General features: G+C 41.0%; 1 protein-coding gene across 2 annotated transcripts in view; it reads right to left on the bottom strand.

Annotated features, from left to right (window-relative positions):
* Positions 1-4,813, bottom strand: part of GABRA4 (gamma-aminobutyric acid type A receptor subunit alpha4) — a 50,213-nt gene extending 45,400 nt beyond the window's left edge. For both annotated transcript variants that reach the window (XR_011903468.1, XM_072335879.1), the window contains exons 1-2: positions 3,304-4,813; positions 3,073-3,191 (exon numbers count right to left, since the gene is read on the bottom strand). Coding sequence is in view for 1 of the 2 variants with exons in the window: in XM_072335879.1 (XP_072191980.1) it covers positions 3,073-3,191; positions 3,304-3,386 (202 nt within the window). In the remaining variant the exon portion in view is untranslated. The remainder of the gene's footprint in view (positions 1-3,072; positions 3,192-3,303) is intronic.
* Between the last annotated feature and the right edge of the window lie 12,150 nt (positions 4,814-16,963).

A 16,963-nucleotide genomic window follows, 5' to 3' on the forward strand; every position in this document is an offset into this window, starting at 1 on the left:
TCTAATCAATGGTGGAAAGGTAACAAAGTGATTTTCAGAGAAAATTAAGGGTTTGTGATTTTTAGGGAGTTTTCATTTCTTTTTTTGACACGTGCACGATTATAAAAAGCAGATAAAAACTGGAATAAAGGCCTAAGTGGTTTTCCTTCAGAATTTTACACCTGAATCAAAAGAGCACTTGGGTAACTTGAAGTTTTACAGCAGATAATGCTTTTCATTAATTACACTGCAGGTGACTTCTCTCAATACTCTGTGCTTATGATCTGTTAGATTACAGGCTGGACATGACTGGGAAATCCATGTGTACTAAAAACTTCATTCTGAAATTCAGGACAACAAAATGGCACATACAGATTACAGAGAATACAACTGACTTCGCTTCCACTACACTATTTTCAAACATCATGTAGCATTACTTCATTCATTAGTTCCTAAATACTTTCCCACTACTGAAATTCAAACTGTTACGCATGTAAAGTCTTCCTGACAGCACTTGAGGGGTTTTTTTCATGCACAAAAAGGCCTATTCTGCTCTACTTAATTAAATTTCTTGTTGAAACCTCTTTGCTTCTCTTGCTCCTTTTAAGGAGTTAGATTCCTCCTACCCAAAGTCAAGGGGAACTTTCAACCTCCTTCACGAACCCTTCTGGTTTTGTTTATTGCACTAACAAACCTTGCAATGATTAATAACTGACAGCAACTTGTTGGATATTTTAGCTTGTTTCATGAAGCAACTTTGTAATGCACAGTATTCATCAAGTGACATGGGGAACTTCATTCTTCTATTTACGCTCAAGGTAAGCAATGCTACTACATAACATGTAACAGGGCAAGATCCATGTATTCCATTAAGGTTCAAAACCCTCCTGAGAGGCCACATTTACATTCATAAGCATGCTCAGGTGATTTAATTTCATTATAACCACCAACACGGTGCTATTAATGATGCATGGAGAAACTGGATTCAGCTTTAAGAAAACTCCAAAATTTAATATTTTCTAATTTGCATGCAAAAATCTTCATGAATTGTTATTTATAGTTGCTCTAGAATATGCCAGCAAAATTCAGAATTTGGCTGGCTCCCCAACTCTGATTTTAAACATCACTTGCACCAGAATTAGAAGTGTTTTCATTGATTTGAAGATTAAAATCAGCATCGGTCAGACCACTGTGAGGCCTTTTGTTCTTAAAATAAAACCTTCATTTCATTTTGAGCCACGTGCAATCTAGATGGTGAATCAGCTTCAGGAATAAAACAAAAATAAATATTCTGCTGCTCATCATAAAACAGCTTTAGAGTTATGAAAACACACTACACTTTCCATCTCTAAATATTCCCACTACAATGACATTTATCTGCTGTGTTCCATGAGGGCAAGTGACCCACTTCTAAGAAACAAGTCCCAAATGCCAAAAGATACTTATTGGCAAAAAACATATAATATGGAGAAAACTTCATCTGGATAGCATATAAGTAATCCCCAGACCACGTTGAGTTGTATCAGAAGGTCATATCTGACCATTACAGAGAAGTTTATTTTACTGGTTGATTTTGGGTTTTAGTTCTTGTTCTTGTCAAGTCAGGTGACAATAACTCATATAAAAGAGCTAGGGTGCCAGGCACTATTTTCAAAATTGAAGTAGGTTTGCCCATGTGTTACTTAGAAGTTCAAAACTCAAAGGTGATTGATTTAGGTACTATAAGGAAGGACGAAGTAAGTAGTAATATAATACTCATTTCATTAAATATACACTCAGAAATGTCTTCCTCAGACTGAAATGTGAAGGTTTTTTTCCTCATATTATTTACTTCAATTCTGCAGTTATGGAAGTTCAAGGAGATTCAAGGAACTTTTCCATCTTGATAGCATTTTGCAACACTTACTGTAGAAAAAGGTCTACTTCTGCAAAATATCCTGCAAGTGACAACTGTATCAAAATAAAAATCAACATAAACTGTATGTCGCGTTACATATTTAGTAGTCGTTTAATTTTAGAAGTCTGATAATGCTCATAAAGCATATTTGCTAGATGACTAATTAGTTGGCATTCAACCTAAAATGATGCCAAACACAGCACATCTCTTATATGCGCACAGAAGAGTCTGTAACCTCTCTGCAGAGAGTAGATGGAAAAAAAAAAAAAGCTACCTGTTCTTAATGATTCCTCTGGGTGTTCAATAAATTTAGCTTCCTTTCCACTTAAGCTAAGCTATGGGAGGCCTCATTTATTCAATATGCTGAAGATAATAAAGAAGCGATCAGTGATATCAGCCAAGATCATGCATGTGAGCACAATATATGGTATGTGTGGAACGTGTTGGCATACACGTCAGTGTGGATGTATCACGTGTATGAAGAAGGTACTTTCAGGGGAGGAAGAAAGTATTTCGCAACATAAACCTACACAAGGATCTCATTCAATTCCATATAGAGACAGCCCATAAATTGCTCTACTACCTTTGCACATTACAAGAAGAACCAGAGCACTTCTTTCACTTCTTTTTAAACCTTTTGGTTTTTGTTTTTTTTTTTAACTTTCAAATCTGTATTTTAATAGTTCCACATCAGATTATAAAATAAATTCATATTTTGTCCAATCCCGGTTATTTCCAGTTCCACGTCCCAACAGTAACACCAGACCGGTACAGAAAAGCCAGCCTGGCTTCTCACTCACAGCACAGAGGGCACAAAAGAAACTGAAACCCGACATCTATACCGCGGGTGCGGGAAAATTCACGACTCCTCCAGTCCCGATTCCTACGCAGCAATTAACCACTTCCAAATCCAAGTCGGAACGGGAGCAGCCGTGGTTACCGCTGCGTGCCCGGGTTCTCGAGTGCAGGCTTTCTCTAACTCGTTGGACAGAGCCCATCAGAGACACGACCCCGCAACACAGACAGAACTACCCTCTCTCTACTCAACACCTGGGTGGCAGCAGATCCCGGTACTGGACGGTCTTCCCACCCCCACCAAGCAGCGCTCCCGCAGCGCCCCGGACCCGGCTGCGCGTATGGAGAGCCCGGCTGAGTCCTGCGGGTGGACGGCGGTCACCCCCGCGCCGCGCCCGTACCTCCGAATCCCGGGCGCAGGCGGTTGTCATAGCCATCCAGAAGACTGTTGAGGATGCTGGTGAAATTCTCCGGCCACAATTTCTCCTCTTTTTTGCTCTGTCCCGGCGGCCCGGTGAGACTACGAGGCAAAGAGGGAGCGGGTGAGCGGAGCCGCTGACACCCGGCTCGGGGCAGCGGCACCGCTACGAGCCGGACCGGGCTGGGGTCGCCCCGCAGCCGGGGGTACTCACCACGTCGCCAGGCACAAGCAGTGCAGGAGGGCGATGGAGAGACCCGAGGACATGGCGATGGCTGGCTCCTTGGCAGAAACCATCTTTGCATGCCATACTTCACGCCTGGGCACGTTGTCCGGGGCGGGGGACGGCGGCGGCGCCGGCAGCCCCCGGCGGCCCTACATGCGCGGCGCCCCGGTTGCCAGGAGGCAAGCACGGGCGGAGAAGCAGTGACTTTCCCCACGCCGTTAACTCTCTCGGGGCAACAGGCACCGGTCCGCGCTGCACCCGCCTCCGGCCCGCTCCGCCCCGCCCCGCTCTCCCACCCGGGCCGCCTCAGCCACCTCCGGGCGACCGGGAAGCACCGAACCTGCCCGAGAGCTGCCTCCCGCCCGGGGGAGGGCGGAGCGGAGCCGCGGCGGAGGTGGCACTCAGCCCGCCCGTGCCCTCAGGGGGCCCTGCTGGCCTCGTACTGACGCTCCGTGCCTCGGACTCCCCGGTTCGGGGGACGTTGCGGGGGATGTGTGCTTGGGGGCACTCTGAGGTGTGTGCCTATGTGTGAAGATGGATAGTTTCTATCCCCATCATGTCCTAGTGAGGACTGCAGTATGAAGTCTTCGTTTGCCCTGGTCGACTCCTCTCCCGAGGGGGAAATAAAGCTGATAGCTGGCAGAAAGAGTGTAATTCCCAGCGGGGGTCCCTCAGCTGCTGTCGGCAGCATTAAAGGTGCTAGATGAGAGGAAGAGCTGCGACTCTTAAAACGGAACGCACCTGAAAGGGATGAGAGTTAGTGGGTTATTCCACACTTCTGGAAGCAGAAATGCCAGAAGCCAGGGACTGGTTTCACATTGTATCATTTTTGTTGTTTTTTTCTAATTATTATTATTTTCCTATAATTAGAATGTCAGGTTAGCGACCCAAATAATTTCCATTATCCGAGGTCCAAGAGATTTGGCAGCAATTACCCACTCCAAAGCACTGCTTTACTAGAGACAGAATGGGGCTTTAGGGAAGAAAGAGACTTATAGGGTGTCCTTCCCTCACATGCCTTCACTGATGATAAACAACTTCAGACCAGGTGTGCTGCAGCGTCCTTTAGGTTTCAAAATCAGTGTGCACACTAATTTCAAGGAGGGTAGTGAGGTTTGTTGTGCCAGAGCATACGGATCGGGTATTGTAACTGACCTCAAGACTACAGTACTGTTTATGCTGACTTTAAAAGGCTTTATTTGTTACATGCTACGGTATCTTCAAGCATTGAGATGCCTGATTATCTTCAGAACTACTGCATGTGTGAAATCTTCCTGATCATACTTAGCACTTGCTCCAACTAGGGTGCCCTTTGCTGACTGAAAAACAATTAAAGCTGTGCTTCAGATCCATTTAGCTTACTGGGGCTGTTTTATCTTTAAAAAAATAAAATAAATTTTAAAAAGCTCTAGTCAGTTCTGCTTCCAGTTTTAAAAGCTCTATTTAGGCCTCTGCAGATTACTAGTCTGCTTCCTGATATTTTAACTGACAAAATGCAGGCATTTCCCAGCAGCGCCCTCCTCATAGGTACAACCACTGTGCTTTGCACATTCCTTAATGAATAGAAGGCACTGGACATTAAGGCAGTCTTATTGCAACAGAAAGTATGACCTTTTTGACTCAGGACTTTATCCCATCTGAGTTTACCTTCAAGACAGACTGAAGAAGGGGGCTGAATGACCACTTAAAGAATAAGTAGTACTGTGATATTTGTGTCCAGTCCTGACTAAAGCTGGGTCACTGTTTAAAGAATGGCTTTCAGCTACTCCACCTTTCCTCTACCATTTGAATCTTGGCTTTTCTGCCCCGAGTCCTGCTAGATCCTCATCTCCTGACTGCCTTGCTGGAATGATGAATGCTGTGCAAAAACTAAACTGAGCAGCCTGCTTACGGACAGCACATGTGCTCTGTGCAGTATTTACAAGCCTGGACTATGGTAAGATGTCAGTCCAAAGTAAATTAGCCCTGACGAGGACTCTGTGAGAGCAGCCTGGTGGAAACCAGCACACTAGCAAGTGCCCACTGCCCTGGCTCCATCAGCAATCTGATCAGGAATGACAGCAGCACGTATGAACAGCCCTTCAGGAGGCTAATTTCTTCACATCAGTTAAGTTTGCCAGCATTAATCAGCCAGTTTTTGTGTATATACAGATGTAATTTGTTTTTCTGGACTAGTCTTGGTCCCATGTTATAGTATGAACTCTTACAACGGAGTACTTAGAAGTGCCCTCCAGTAAAGAGAATTGCCGCTTTTACAGTACCCTGCGAGCAAAATCAATCCCATGTGGCAGAACAGTGAGATAATCTGATCTGGGGATATCTCAGAAAATTTTTGCTGGCAGAAGCCAAACTCATAAAATTAAATCAAGGGCAATAGGTGATAATTCAGAAGTGGGAAGAATTCTGCTGGCTGCTCAGAAGTAGAGAGCAAAACCCAGCTCTACAGTACTGTCACTTCTAGCAGCTGCTGTGGAAGGAAATCAACAACATTCTGGCAAAGCTGGGAACACCCTTGGGTTTAAATTGTTTATTACACATACAGGCACCTGTGTGAACTGAAATAGAAAAGTTGAGTGGTATTTGGTTGTATTAATCTCTCCAAACAAGTGTCCTGAGAAGGACTATCAGTCAGCCCCCTCACAGATCTGTGACTGAAGTCACAGGAACTGTGGGTGCTGCAGGCCCAGTAGTACTGCTGCAGGTAGAAAACAAACTCAGCCATTCCCTTTCAAGAGATTCCCAGGTTCTTTAGAATAAAATAGTAGTAACACTGATATCTTCTGTCTTCTCAGTAAAGGTAACATCAGGTTGAAAGATCTGTGGATGCCAGGGCACCAATAAATAAGTATTCCCGGCATCTAAGAAGATTCTCGGGTTGTTTTTGATAAGAAAAGGTAGACATTAATGCCTTTCCATCACACTCTGCCCTCTGCATATTATATTGATGTAGAATCAAGTGCTCTTTTGACTGCATTGACACCTTACATGTGCTTAAGCTGCATGAAAAATCTAGATTTCTCTAAATGAATAAAATTAGAATACTTATTTATCAGCAGTTAGTGTCTTCCTTATCCCATGTTATAAAGAATTTACTAAGATTAATACTGAAAACAGAAAACACTCTCCTCGATGTCTGAATGAGCATGTCATTTATATGCTGCTGAACCTTATACAAATCAAGGCATGAAGAGAACATAAAACAGTCCAGACAGACAGTAAACAGTCCTGTAAACCAGATGTGTCACTTCTGAATACTTGCTTTTGCCTTTTGGTGTATCCATTGCCCTGGCTACTTTCCAACATTTTTGTATCACACCTTTAGTTAATTCCAGATTCTTTTGTGATGCATTTGTGGCACAGACATATACAAAAACTCCCAGGATGATTATTTGTCATCAGCAGGTATATGCTGATTTAAACAAACAAACAAACAAACAAAATGACTGCTTTAAATCTTCTCTGACCACTTCAAAGAATTTCTGGGTCATGTCATCTCTTTAAACAAACGTGATGACTTAAGAAAGGTTTTAGTGGTCGCAGTCTGGACTGATGGTCTCTAAATATGTTTTCTGAATTCAGCATTTTCTCAGCTTCTCTAGCTTTCACCACCAATTCTTCCAAAATTTCTCCCAAGATATCTCACCCATCATGGACTATTGTAAGAAGGGGACTATTTTTGCCCAGCACCATATGCTCAGAAAGCACTTGAATAACTTAAATAGACTTTTTTTACTGCCCCTGTGTTGATACATCTCCCTAATGATTTTTGATGAAGCAGATATTCTGGCTGTGCCTCAAAAGCAGCTTTAGCCAAAGCTATGGAAGAATTTTTTATTTATCACTACATATAGAGCAGCAGGAAAAATTTTCAGCACTCCTCCCATTTCCACTTTACTATCAGATCAAGTGGAAACAAAAAGGAAGTCAGTGCTTTGCTTGTGGAATACATTATATAGCCTCTCTGTATTTTTTTAATTTATATATTTTTCTAACTGTAGTCTCCAGCAACTTTGCAGGTTGTATAAGTAAACCATGGGAGGCAACTTTTTTTCCCAGAAAATTGATATGACCTGGGCCTGGCATCAAATCCATTAAGACAGCTAAGCTTATTTGGAAAAGACTAAGGAAGTCTTTAATGCCATTCCATGGACAACTATGGCCCAATTGCAGTTTGTGTAAATAGCTGAAAATCATATTGGTACCTTCTCAGTATTTTGTAATTTCTGTCTTTTCATCTCCTCCTTGCAACTCCTCATGAGTGCAAGGGGTCTTTTGTGCAAAGGATTGTGGGAACCTCCACAAAGTACATCTGCTCTTGGCTTTATCAGTACTTTGCTTTAGAACATGGGAGAAGACCAAACCAGCTGTTCAGGGAGGAGCATTGGTGGGGAGTCTGTGGACTGTGAGACCTGAAATTGCCTCTGGGTTCTGGGTCTGTTGAATGTGATTTAAGTTCTGCTCAGGGAGAAGTAAAATAGATGCTTCAGAATTTTCCATCTCTTCTTCCTGTCCAGCTTTCCCTTCCCACTGTAATTCTGTCATTAACATATTTCCTTCAGGACTGCACCAGCTTATTTCAGTATTTGATTACAAAGTTGTTAACTCCAGTTTTAAAAGAGTCCCACTGAATGCAGTGAAGTTAGCATGTTCCCAGATGCAATTCCTTCTCTCAAGATCTTACAGTCTAGATAGATAAGACTCAGGACTGGGAAAAAGCAAGTACTGTTACTCCTATTTTGCTGGGGAATGAGGGAGGAAAAAAAAAAAAAAAGCTTAATTGACAACCCAACTCCATGGAGGAAATTTGCAGCAGAACAGGAGCTTACTGCCAGCCTGCTGGGTCCCAGTTCAGTTCTCTAATCACCAGCCCAGATATCCTTTCAAAGCACAGCATAAGCTCTATGTAAAACTGTAACCTTCAGCTGGTCCAGCTTTTCTTCACTTCCATGGCCAGAACTCCTACGAAACTGCAGGAGCTGATGCTGACATGCATTTAGCTGTATATTTTTTCCTCTGACATATGGTATTTACAAGACTGTTCTACAGTACCATGGTTATTTTAACACACATGTCCTCGATACTTTGGAATAAGGCTAGAAAATCCTTTGAGTACCAAATATACATACGTATATATACACAAGCATAGATATATTTTGCTATTACTGATTGCAGTAGGATTTATGTGGATTCTTCTAGTGATTGACACATGGATTTTTAAGAAGGTAAGCTGTGAGCCTCCTATTTAAGAGGCCTCTACACACCACATTGGAATAGTGCTTTTGGAAGCATTGCAGGAACAACAAGCTTGGGGCAAAAAGCATTGTCAGCAAGAAAGCTTTACAGATTTCCTGTGCCACTTCTATTTCTCATCTCATCCTGCACACACACTCATATGTTTGGGCACATCACCAATATACTTCATGCCTGCATCAGGTTTCTTGTTGTACAACAGGGGCCACTAGGGCAGGTCACAGCCACCTTCTCAGTGTCAGAAAGGAGGAAAAATCAGATCTCCTGATTTCAGGCTCAAAAACGAGCATCCTCAGAAAATACGATAAGATCTCTTCACACAGGGGGAAATTTTCTAAATTGAGACTTTTTTTCTAAAAGCAGTGTGAAGGACATGGCAGCCAGGGTTATGAAGAGAAATCTGGGAAGCCCAATACCCTTCCTTCCCCTGTAAGAGCTGCCAAGTTTAACAAAAAATGTGTCAAGAATTGTGGTTGCCCTGAGCAACAGTAGCAAACCTTCTGCAGCTTTCAGAGGCGGCAGGCAGGGCAGAGGGTGCAGAGGCAGATAGAGTAGCTGCATCCCACTGCTGCTGCCTGTTCCTAGAGACAATGAGAGAGCAGAAGCACCAACAAGCCCCCTCCCTGGAAGGCTTCGTGCTCCTGCTGGTTGCATGTCTATTAATCTCAGAAGTGCATGAGTCATGGGCAGATGAGTTAAACTTGCCTCGGGAGCCATAGGTCTGGCTGCTGACTCACACTGGAGCTGATGGCAACCATTCCAGTGATTCTCTCCCTGCCAGCATGCTGCCTGGCTTTCCAAATCTCACATAGGCAGGTGAGCCTTATTTATCTTTAAAAGAGAGAAAGGGAGAGCACAAAGTCTCTGGGTTGTGAAATAGCTGAGAAACAAACAAACAAACAAACTGAATAACTGATCTGGGTGTTTTAAAAGGTACTGCATAAAGACTTCAGAGACTTCTGAAGTGGGGCTGACTTCTGATTCTCCAAAGTCTGGGTTGGTAGTGTAGGCTTTTTGTGTGCTCTTTTCTCACCTGTGGCTGTGCTGAGGATGGCTACCCATGCTCAGTGCTACCTCTGTGCTGACAGCAGCGTTCAGGAGGGACACATATGTTTTGTTTGTTGGCAGAGGACATGAAGCACCATTCCTCACCACTGTTCTTTTTGCTGGTGTCAGGCACACACATTAAAAAAAAGGGAGACGTTCCTTTCTGCCTTAAAAAACAAACAACCTATTTATCATAACATTTTGTCATGGATTAACCATGACACATTTTAAGTAATATTACAGCTGCAGAAGGAGCAAGGCATACAATCATCATAAGATGTTCCATACCTACCTTCTTAAAAGAGAAGTTTGTAAAATTGCTCATCAACCACAGTCAAAACTTTCACTGTAATGATAGAATCCCCCTGCTAAATAATCATGTCAGCTAATATCATGTGCGCTCCTGTTAGGTAAAAAAATACTCCCTTTAAAACACTTCAGCATAAAAACAAACATAATAAATTCTTCATGACAAGCGAGCTACTAAGCAGACTTTTGCAGTAGCCCAGAGTGTCTGTAAAGAGCTGAGAAAATCAGCATTTATAGCTGTACTTGTAATCTCTGCTGACAAAGGCAAAAATTGCCATCGCAGTAATACACTAAATCTACACAAGATACACAGCCTATCTGCTCTTCATTACCATCTGGTGGCTGCTGCACAGAGCGGCATTACTCACATCTCAAAATGTTTCTGATGGGAATTTCCATCTCATCGCCAATAAGAAAGGGGTGCTGTGAGCGCACGAGGGGGCTGGCTTTATTTTGCAGGTCCAGTAAACTTGGTCAGAATAAGCAGGTGCAAGAGAAAAAGGGAATTTAGAAGCATCTGGTGGTACTTGGGCATTTCATCAGGTAATTTAATTGTTCCTGTATATCACCTGCTGTGGAAGGCACAGTGCATTGTTTCCTCCCACTCACAGCAGTGGCAACTGACACTGGATCCCAGATATTCTCCGGTACTTATTGAGTGAGGTTTTTTGTAACGGTGTCCTAGCAGAGACATTATTATTCATTATCCTGCAGTGAGCAAGAGAGATGTAATCCCACTATGCAGCTCCATGAGGAGCCAGTTAACTTCTTGCACAGCCTGTGGTCTCACACAAAACCTATAAGCACTACTAAATATGATGAAGTTGCCCCCAACCCACAGACACTCAAATGCCTTTTTCTGCAGACAAAAAGTGTTTTGAACAGGCTAGGATACCTTGGCAGCTGGGAGCTGCCTTGCTCTGTGCCTTGCGTGAGATAGCAGTTTTTGCCCCGTGGTATGCCCTGGCCCCAGCTCCTCTGTGTAGTTTCTTCCCAATCAATAGTTTAATCAAAAGGAAACCGTGCAGTGTCATTCAGCTTGGAAGGGACTTACTAAAGGCACTGGTCCAAAACACAGCCAACATCAAATTTATTCTTAAACCAAACAAAAGAACAATGGACATTAGGTTAGTGCAATATCCTCTTGCTTTACTTAAAGAGTATGGATCAATGGATAGTTGATATAGTGTAGGAACAAAGTACACCACATAAATCAGTATTTTGCATCACTGGGAATACATCCTCTTGGCCTCAGTCACACAGGGTGCTTGTTCATATACACCAGGGGACTAATCCAGCTGCAGTATGTGCTGTCTTACAAATATATGGGAAAAGCATGAAATGAAGTAAAATAAATTATTTTAATTATAAAATTCCCAAACTATAATACACTTAAAAACAGGAATAATTTTATGGCTCAGCTGCTTTTTATGTTAAAGAAGGACACTTCAGTTTCATTCCCAGCTCTGACACTGATTTCTGTGACCTTGGCTAAGTAATTTAGGCCAAATCTTCCAAATACGAGTAATTAATATGAATTGTATAGATGTATATGAAGGCTTTTGTAAGAAGGAGTGACCTTGATCTTGTGGAGTCCAAATATGCAAATCTGCATTTAAAATTTTGATCCCCAGACCTCAATGCCTGAATTTCCTGTTCTGTAAATTGTATATGAGGCTTACATACGTCGTAGAGATATTTGAAGTATTAATTAGTTCAAATGTGCACAGTGGCTTAAAAATGTAAAATATATAAATACCAAGAATTATTATGAAATAGGTCAGTATTTAAACCATACACATATCCCTGTTATTTTAGGCATTTTGTCGACTTTGTGTCTCATTTTGGATGTTTAGCACATAATCAGCTTTCTAAATATTTCTCTGCTGGACACAGGCATCAGAGTACCTGAGATTAACATTGAGAAATAAACATGCCTTAGCTAATACGCTGTCTACATGAACATGTCTCTGAAGTCCCCTCCCCAATCTCTTAGCTCACTTAGACATGAGAAATGAAGCACTTTGTTGATGGTGAAAATGAGCAGGTAGAAAATCCAAGGGACAAAAATGAAGTCGAATATTATACAAATATAAATGCACAATTGTAGAAGGTAGATGACAAAAGATGAATGGTTGAATTATGTCTACACTTGTAAGCACTCTTGCTTATTTCATAGAAAAACATTCATGTTTTTCCCTGTCTGTTACCCAAAGCAGTATACACTGTTTCCTCCAGCTCACAGCCCAAATAGTTGAAGTACAAATATAGTCTGATTTATGTATGCTTTAGATATTAGGGTAGTTTAGGTTCTTGTCCAGAACTCATTGAAACAAACTAAACACCATTCACCCAGGGGATTCTCTAAAGGGACCAGGAAGTGTTTTGTACTCTGGGTTCCAAACTGCTCACTTGTTGAGTTTTCCTGTATATTTATAATACTTGCAAGTTTTTACAGATCTAATTGTTTTTAATCTGTTGTACAAATGTTCTAAATCCTTTATTCCTCAACTCCCAACTGAGACCAGCAGATGATGATATACCTTTATCAAAGGAGGATGGACAAGAGCTTCACTTGCTCTCACTCCTGTTGCCAGCTTCTTGGATAATCCTAAAACAGAGGCAGTGCTGAAATATATTTTGATGATTTTCTGAAATGAAAACTTGGATAACCTCCAGAACAAGTAAAATCTAAGCCTGAATGTGTGAGGCAAAGTGAGAAAAATTCTCTGAGCAAAGGAAAAAGGAATCTTAGGAGACATTTGGCAAGACAAAAGAAGACACCACAGAGAGGTTAAAAATATGAGAAAGACCCAAAGGGGAATGCTTCCAAATTATAAAATTAAGTATATTCACATTATTTCTTCTTTCAACCTCTTCTGCCCACAAAGCTAAGTCTTTTTTCAACCTCTTATTTCTGTTCAGAGATGGAATTAGAAAATATTTGAAGCTGACACAGTTGACATCACACAAATGCTTGCTACTGCTCAGGGGAACATGGAAATGCTCCCACACCTCTCATTTCACACTTAAAGCTTTCTGAGCATTCAGCTTCTGTTGATTGCCCTAAAAGAGATTCTGGGATGGTTCTACCTTATCTGGTGGTGTCTCTCCCTAAATGCATGCACAGTGAATTGACCAATGACCCCTGCTGCTCAACCATCCCTCCCATGGGACACTTCTCTATGTAGTTATCCCTGGTAGAGCCTCTCTGCCCCCATCACCAGTGCTGCTGTGGTGCCAACATATCAACAGGGGCAGCATTCCAGTTTTGTGGTCTGGCTGAGGAATCTTTTTGCTAGTTGTCTTCTTTCAATTTCTTTTTTCTTACAGTTCTTCTCTTTGCACTTGTTTTAGGCTTTATTTTAGGGTTCTTTTTCAGATAGCTAAAAACAGAACAAATGACAGGGCGTAATCTATTTCTCAGTTTATGGACTGCTTCCAGTGACTGCTGCCAGCCCATGTGACATATATAAATCACAGATATGAGACCTGCACTCCTGCATTGGTTAAAGTGATAAGTAAAATTTCTTGTTGTCTTACACCTCACTGCTGACAAAGTGACTCCCAGTTGAAGAGATTTGCATGTGCTCTTTCTTTCAACAAGCAAGAAGCATATATTTCACTCATCGAATGTGCTTCTCTGACAGAAAGGAGAATGCAAGCAGCTGTTGTGTAGGACTACTGCATTTGTTAAACTCGTGCCCACTTTGTTTTCTCCCAGCGTAGGTATGACTATACGTGGCAATACATATTTAACACTGTCATTTTCATGGCTGTAAATCTACCCAGATGAATTCCAGAGGAATTTGCCATCAGCAAAGAAATCAGACAGCCTGCAAGTTTTCAGTCTGGCAGCTTTTATTGTTGTATTTTGCTGTTGTTCTAATACTCCCTCTTAAATGTGAGAGGTGAAATGTTTCATAAGCATTCTTGAAACAACACACATTTTCATTCTTGTCACCTTAGCGGCTGCAGACAACATCTATAATGAAGTGGAATTACAAAATGTCTACCTTTTATGAGGTGGATGTGGTGGTGAAAGGACAGAGAACAGTTCCTATTTGCAGTAGCTCTGTTCTAGCCTTTACTCTTTAGTTTTACCAATACAAGCACAACATCTTAAAAACAAGTTCTATGAAATCTCAACCAAAAATGTTTCTTTTCTTATTGCATGTGGCTGTTTAAGGTGTGTGTGGAATTGGAAAAGAGTTCCCAAATGGGACAATTTTAGATAGATCTAATTTGAAAAACAGAAGCCCCAACCACTAGAAAATGTTGTTTTTAACACCCAAACAGACTGAAGTTAAAAAATTAAAAAGAAATAAATAAAAACAAAAACCAACACATTTGTTTTAAGAAAAAGTAGTTAGAACCTTCAAATTTCCCAGCACTGCAAAACACCAAGAGGGGAAGGGACTACTCTAGATAACAAAGGAGTTAAAGAAGTTAAAACTACAATTTCCATGAAAGAAGAGCAAACCATTAGCAGAGGAAGAAAGTGATGTTACCATCCTTTGGAGTAACAAAATAACAGGAAAGGATTGGAAAGGGAAATTACTGAGCTTCCTCTGCTCATTTTCTAATCCACTTTCAGTTCCTTCTCCAGGTTGAACTAACTTCAAAGATAGATAAAGTTTCTCAGAGCTTGGAAAGGAATACTTTTTAATTCTAAACTTCTTGAGAGTAAACAATGCAGAAATCTCTTTTCTCAAAGTAAATTTCATTTTGAGTAACATCCTCAGAAGTGTTGCTTTTGAAGGTTGCTTTTGTGACTGACTTCAGCAACTCTGTCTCCTTACAGATGGAAGTAAACAAGCTAGGCTTTTATTTACATGAGCCACGTAAGCATCTCTATGTAGTAAGTGTCTCGCATCACTGAAATGGGACAAAGAGACACATTGCATTCTAGTGGCCCAGTGTGGTAAAATAGTTCTATTAACAAAATGTGTATTTCTCTATTCACTGCTTTAAAAAAAAACAAAAAAACAAAAAAACACATATTCAATCTGACAATTTAAATACTTTTGCCATGAGCTTCTTCAGATGCTGATGCAAATGCAAGGTGAGAGAAAATTAATTCTCTTTATCAGAAAAAATAATCTCTATGCCATTTTAGTAAGAGTTTCATTTCTTCTACAAAAATAAATAAATAAATAAATAAATTAAAAAATAATAAAAAATAAATAATAAAAAAAAAAAAATAATCCCCATATGTATAAAGACAGTACCAGGCCTACAAAGCTTAGAAGCAAAGGTCTCAATCCCACAAACACACATAGAACTTTCTACTGTATGAATTAGCCTGTTTAAATCAAGGGAGCTTCCCTTTCCTACACGTGAATTTGCACACCAGGCAATGACTCTTTCCACTGTGCTTCTGACATCTCACCAGCACTGACAGAAACCTCAGCTGTTGGGAACTGCATGAAAGAAAGCACCTGAAATACCTTTCAACAGACACTAATTAACACATCTCATATTTCTTCTCTATATTCTTTAAATTTCTCCTTAAAACCTAACTCTGCAGTTCTGTCTATAATTGCCTGCATTGTTCTAGTGACACTTAAGACTGTTGGCTGCTTGTAGCCAATACAATACGACCCTTAAACTATGCAAATGTATACAGGCTGAACCTTCTTCATGCCCATCTCAACACTTGTTGAATGACTTCCTAACTTGTCCTGGAAGCCAGGATTGTCTTTTCTATTAATCTCTGCAGTACCTGTCTCAAAGACCTTAATCTCCAGACTCCACTTCTCTTGAGATAAGAAACACACACCTGGGATGAAGAAATAGATGATTAGCAGATTGCTTCCATTAGGTAGTGTGGAGTGGGACACGCTTACATGCTGCCAGTGGAGGGGTTCTGGTATTAGACATGCAGTGCTGGACTACTGCTCTTCCAGAGGAAGCCAGCTCTGCAGATTTAAGGATGTTAGGTGAATGGTAAAGATATGTGGCTGGGAGATCTACAAAGGGATTTCGAATCAGCATTACAGATATTTATTTGAAGTGACTAAAAACTCACTAAATTATTCTGGCTATGGATATGGTAGAATAATTTTTATCCTGGAGTTCTTATTAAATATATTCTTCTCACTTTGATTATAAAACTAAGATCAATTCACAGTCTGAAGATCTCAGTATAAAGCACAAGTTCACTGTGATATTCCACATCTCTTCTTGGTTGTTTTTCTAGTGCTCTGAAATCCCCAGAGCACACTAGAATTACCTCCAGCTTGTTATTTTCTGTCATCCAAGAAGACTGCTCACAAGCCGAATCCAATTCAAGGGATTACTGTAGGTATAAAATGACAATAGCATTACCTCTAGCAGATGAAATATGTGACCTATTTTGTTACCTACCACTTTTAACTATAAATAATACATATTTTTTTACCTGCACATGTAGTCATTTCACAGTTGCTAGGTTTTGTCTCATAGTTTTCAAACCTAATCATTTACCTTATTTTTCACAAACTTAACATTTTCATCTTAAATTGTCACTATATTTTATCAGTAAAATTACTGAAAAAGACCATTTGATCAGTGCCAAGTAAGAAAAAATGTATATACCTCCTAATTCTCACTTTTCTTTGACATAGGGGATATGCAGTATGACAAGCCCCACAGCCTAGTGGGAAGCAGCTGTCTGATAATGAATAATACAAAGAGCCCAAGCACTGCTTTGCCTTATGTTTGTTGGTTTTTGTTTTTTGTCTCAAGTGTTTTCTATGCATACTGTGCCAATGTAATGCAATTTTGCTAACTATTGATGCTGCTTGCACACTTACTTCCAGTCCCACTTTCACCCAGTAATTCTCCCCACTATCTGGAGAGCAGCAAGTCCATTTAGACCACCCGAGTTATGAGCTTCTTGTATCTGCAAGTCCCTGGGTCCAATTACTCAAGCCAGTCAACAGCACAAATATTAACTTTCTCCACATACAAAGAGCAAGGAGTGAAGCATAGAGCTCCCCCACACCACTTGGAGCAGTATCATGGGGACACACCTTCCCTCCTAAATTTAATATGGTAT

This window comes from Excalfactoria chinensis, chromosome 4 (genome assembly GCF_039878825.1).
Source record: "Excalfactoria chinensis isolate bCotChi1 chromosome 4, bCotChi1.hap2, whole genome shotgun sequence".
Taxonomy (NCBI): Eukaryota; Metazoa; Chordata; class Aves; order Galliformes; family Phasianidae; genus Excalfactoria; species Excalfactoria chinensis.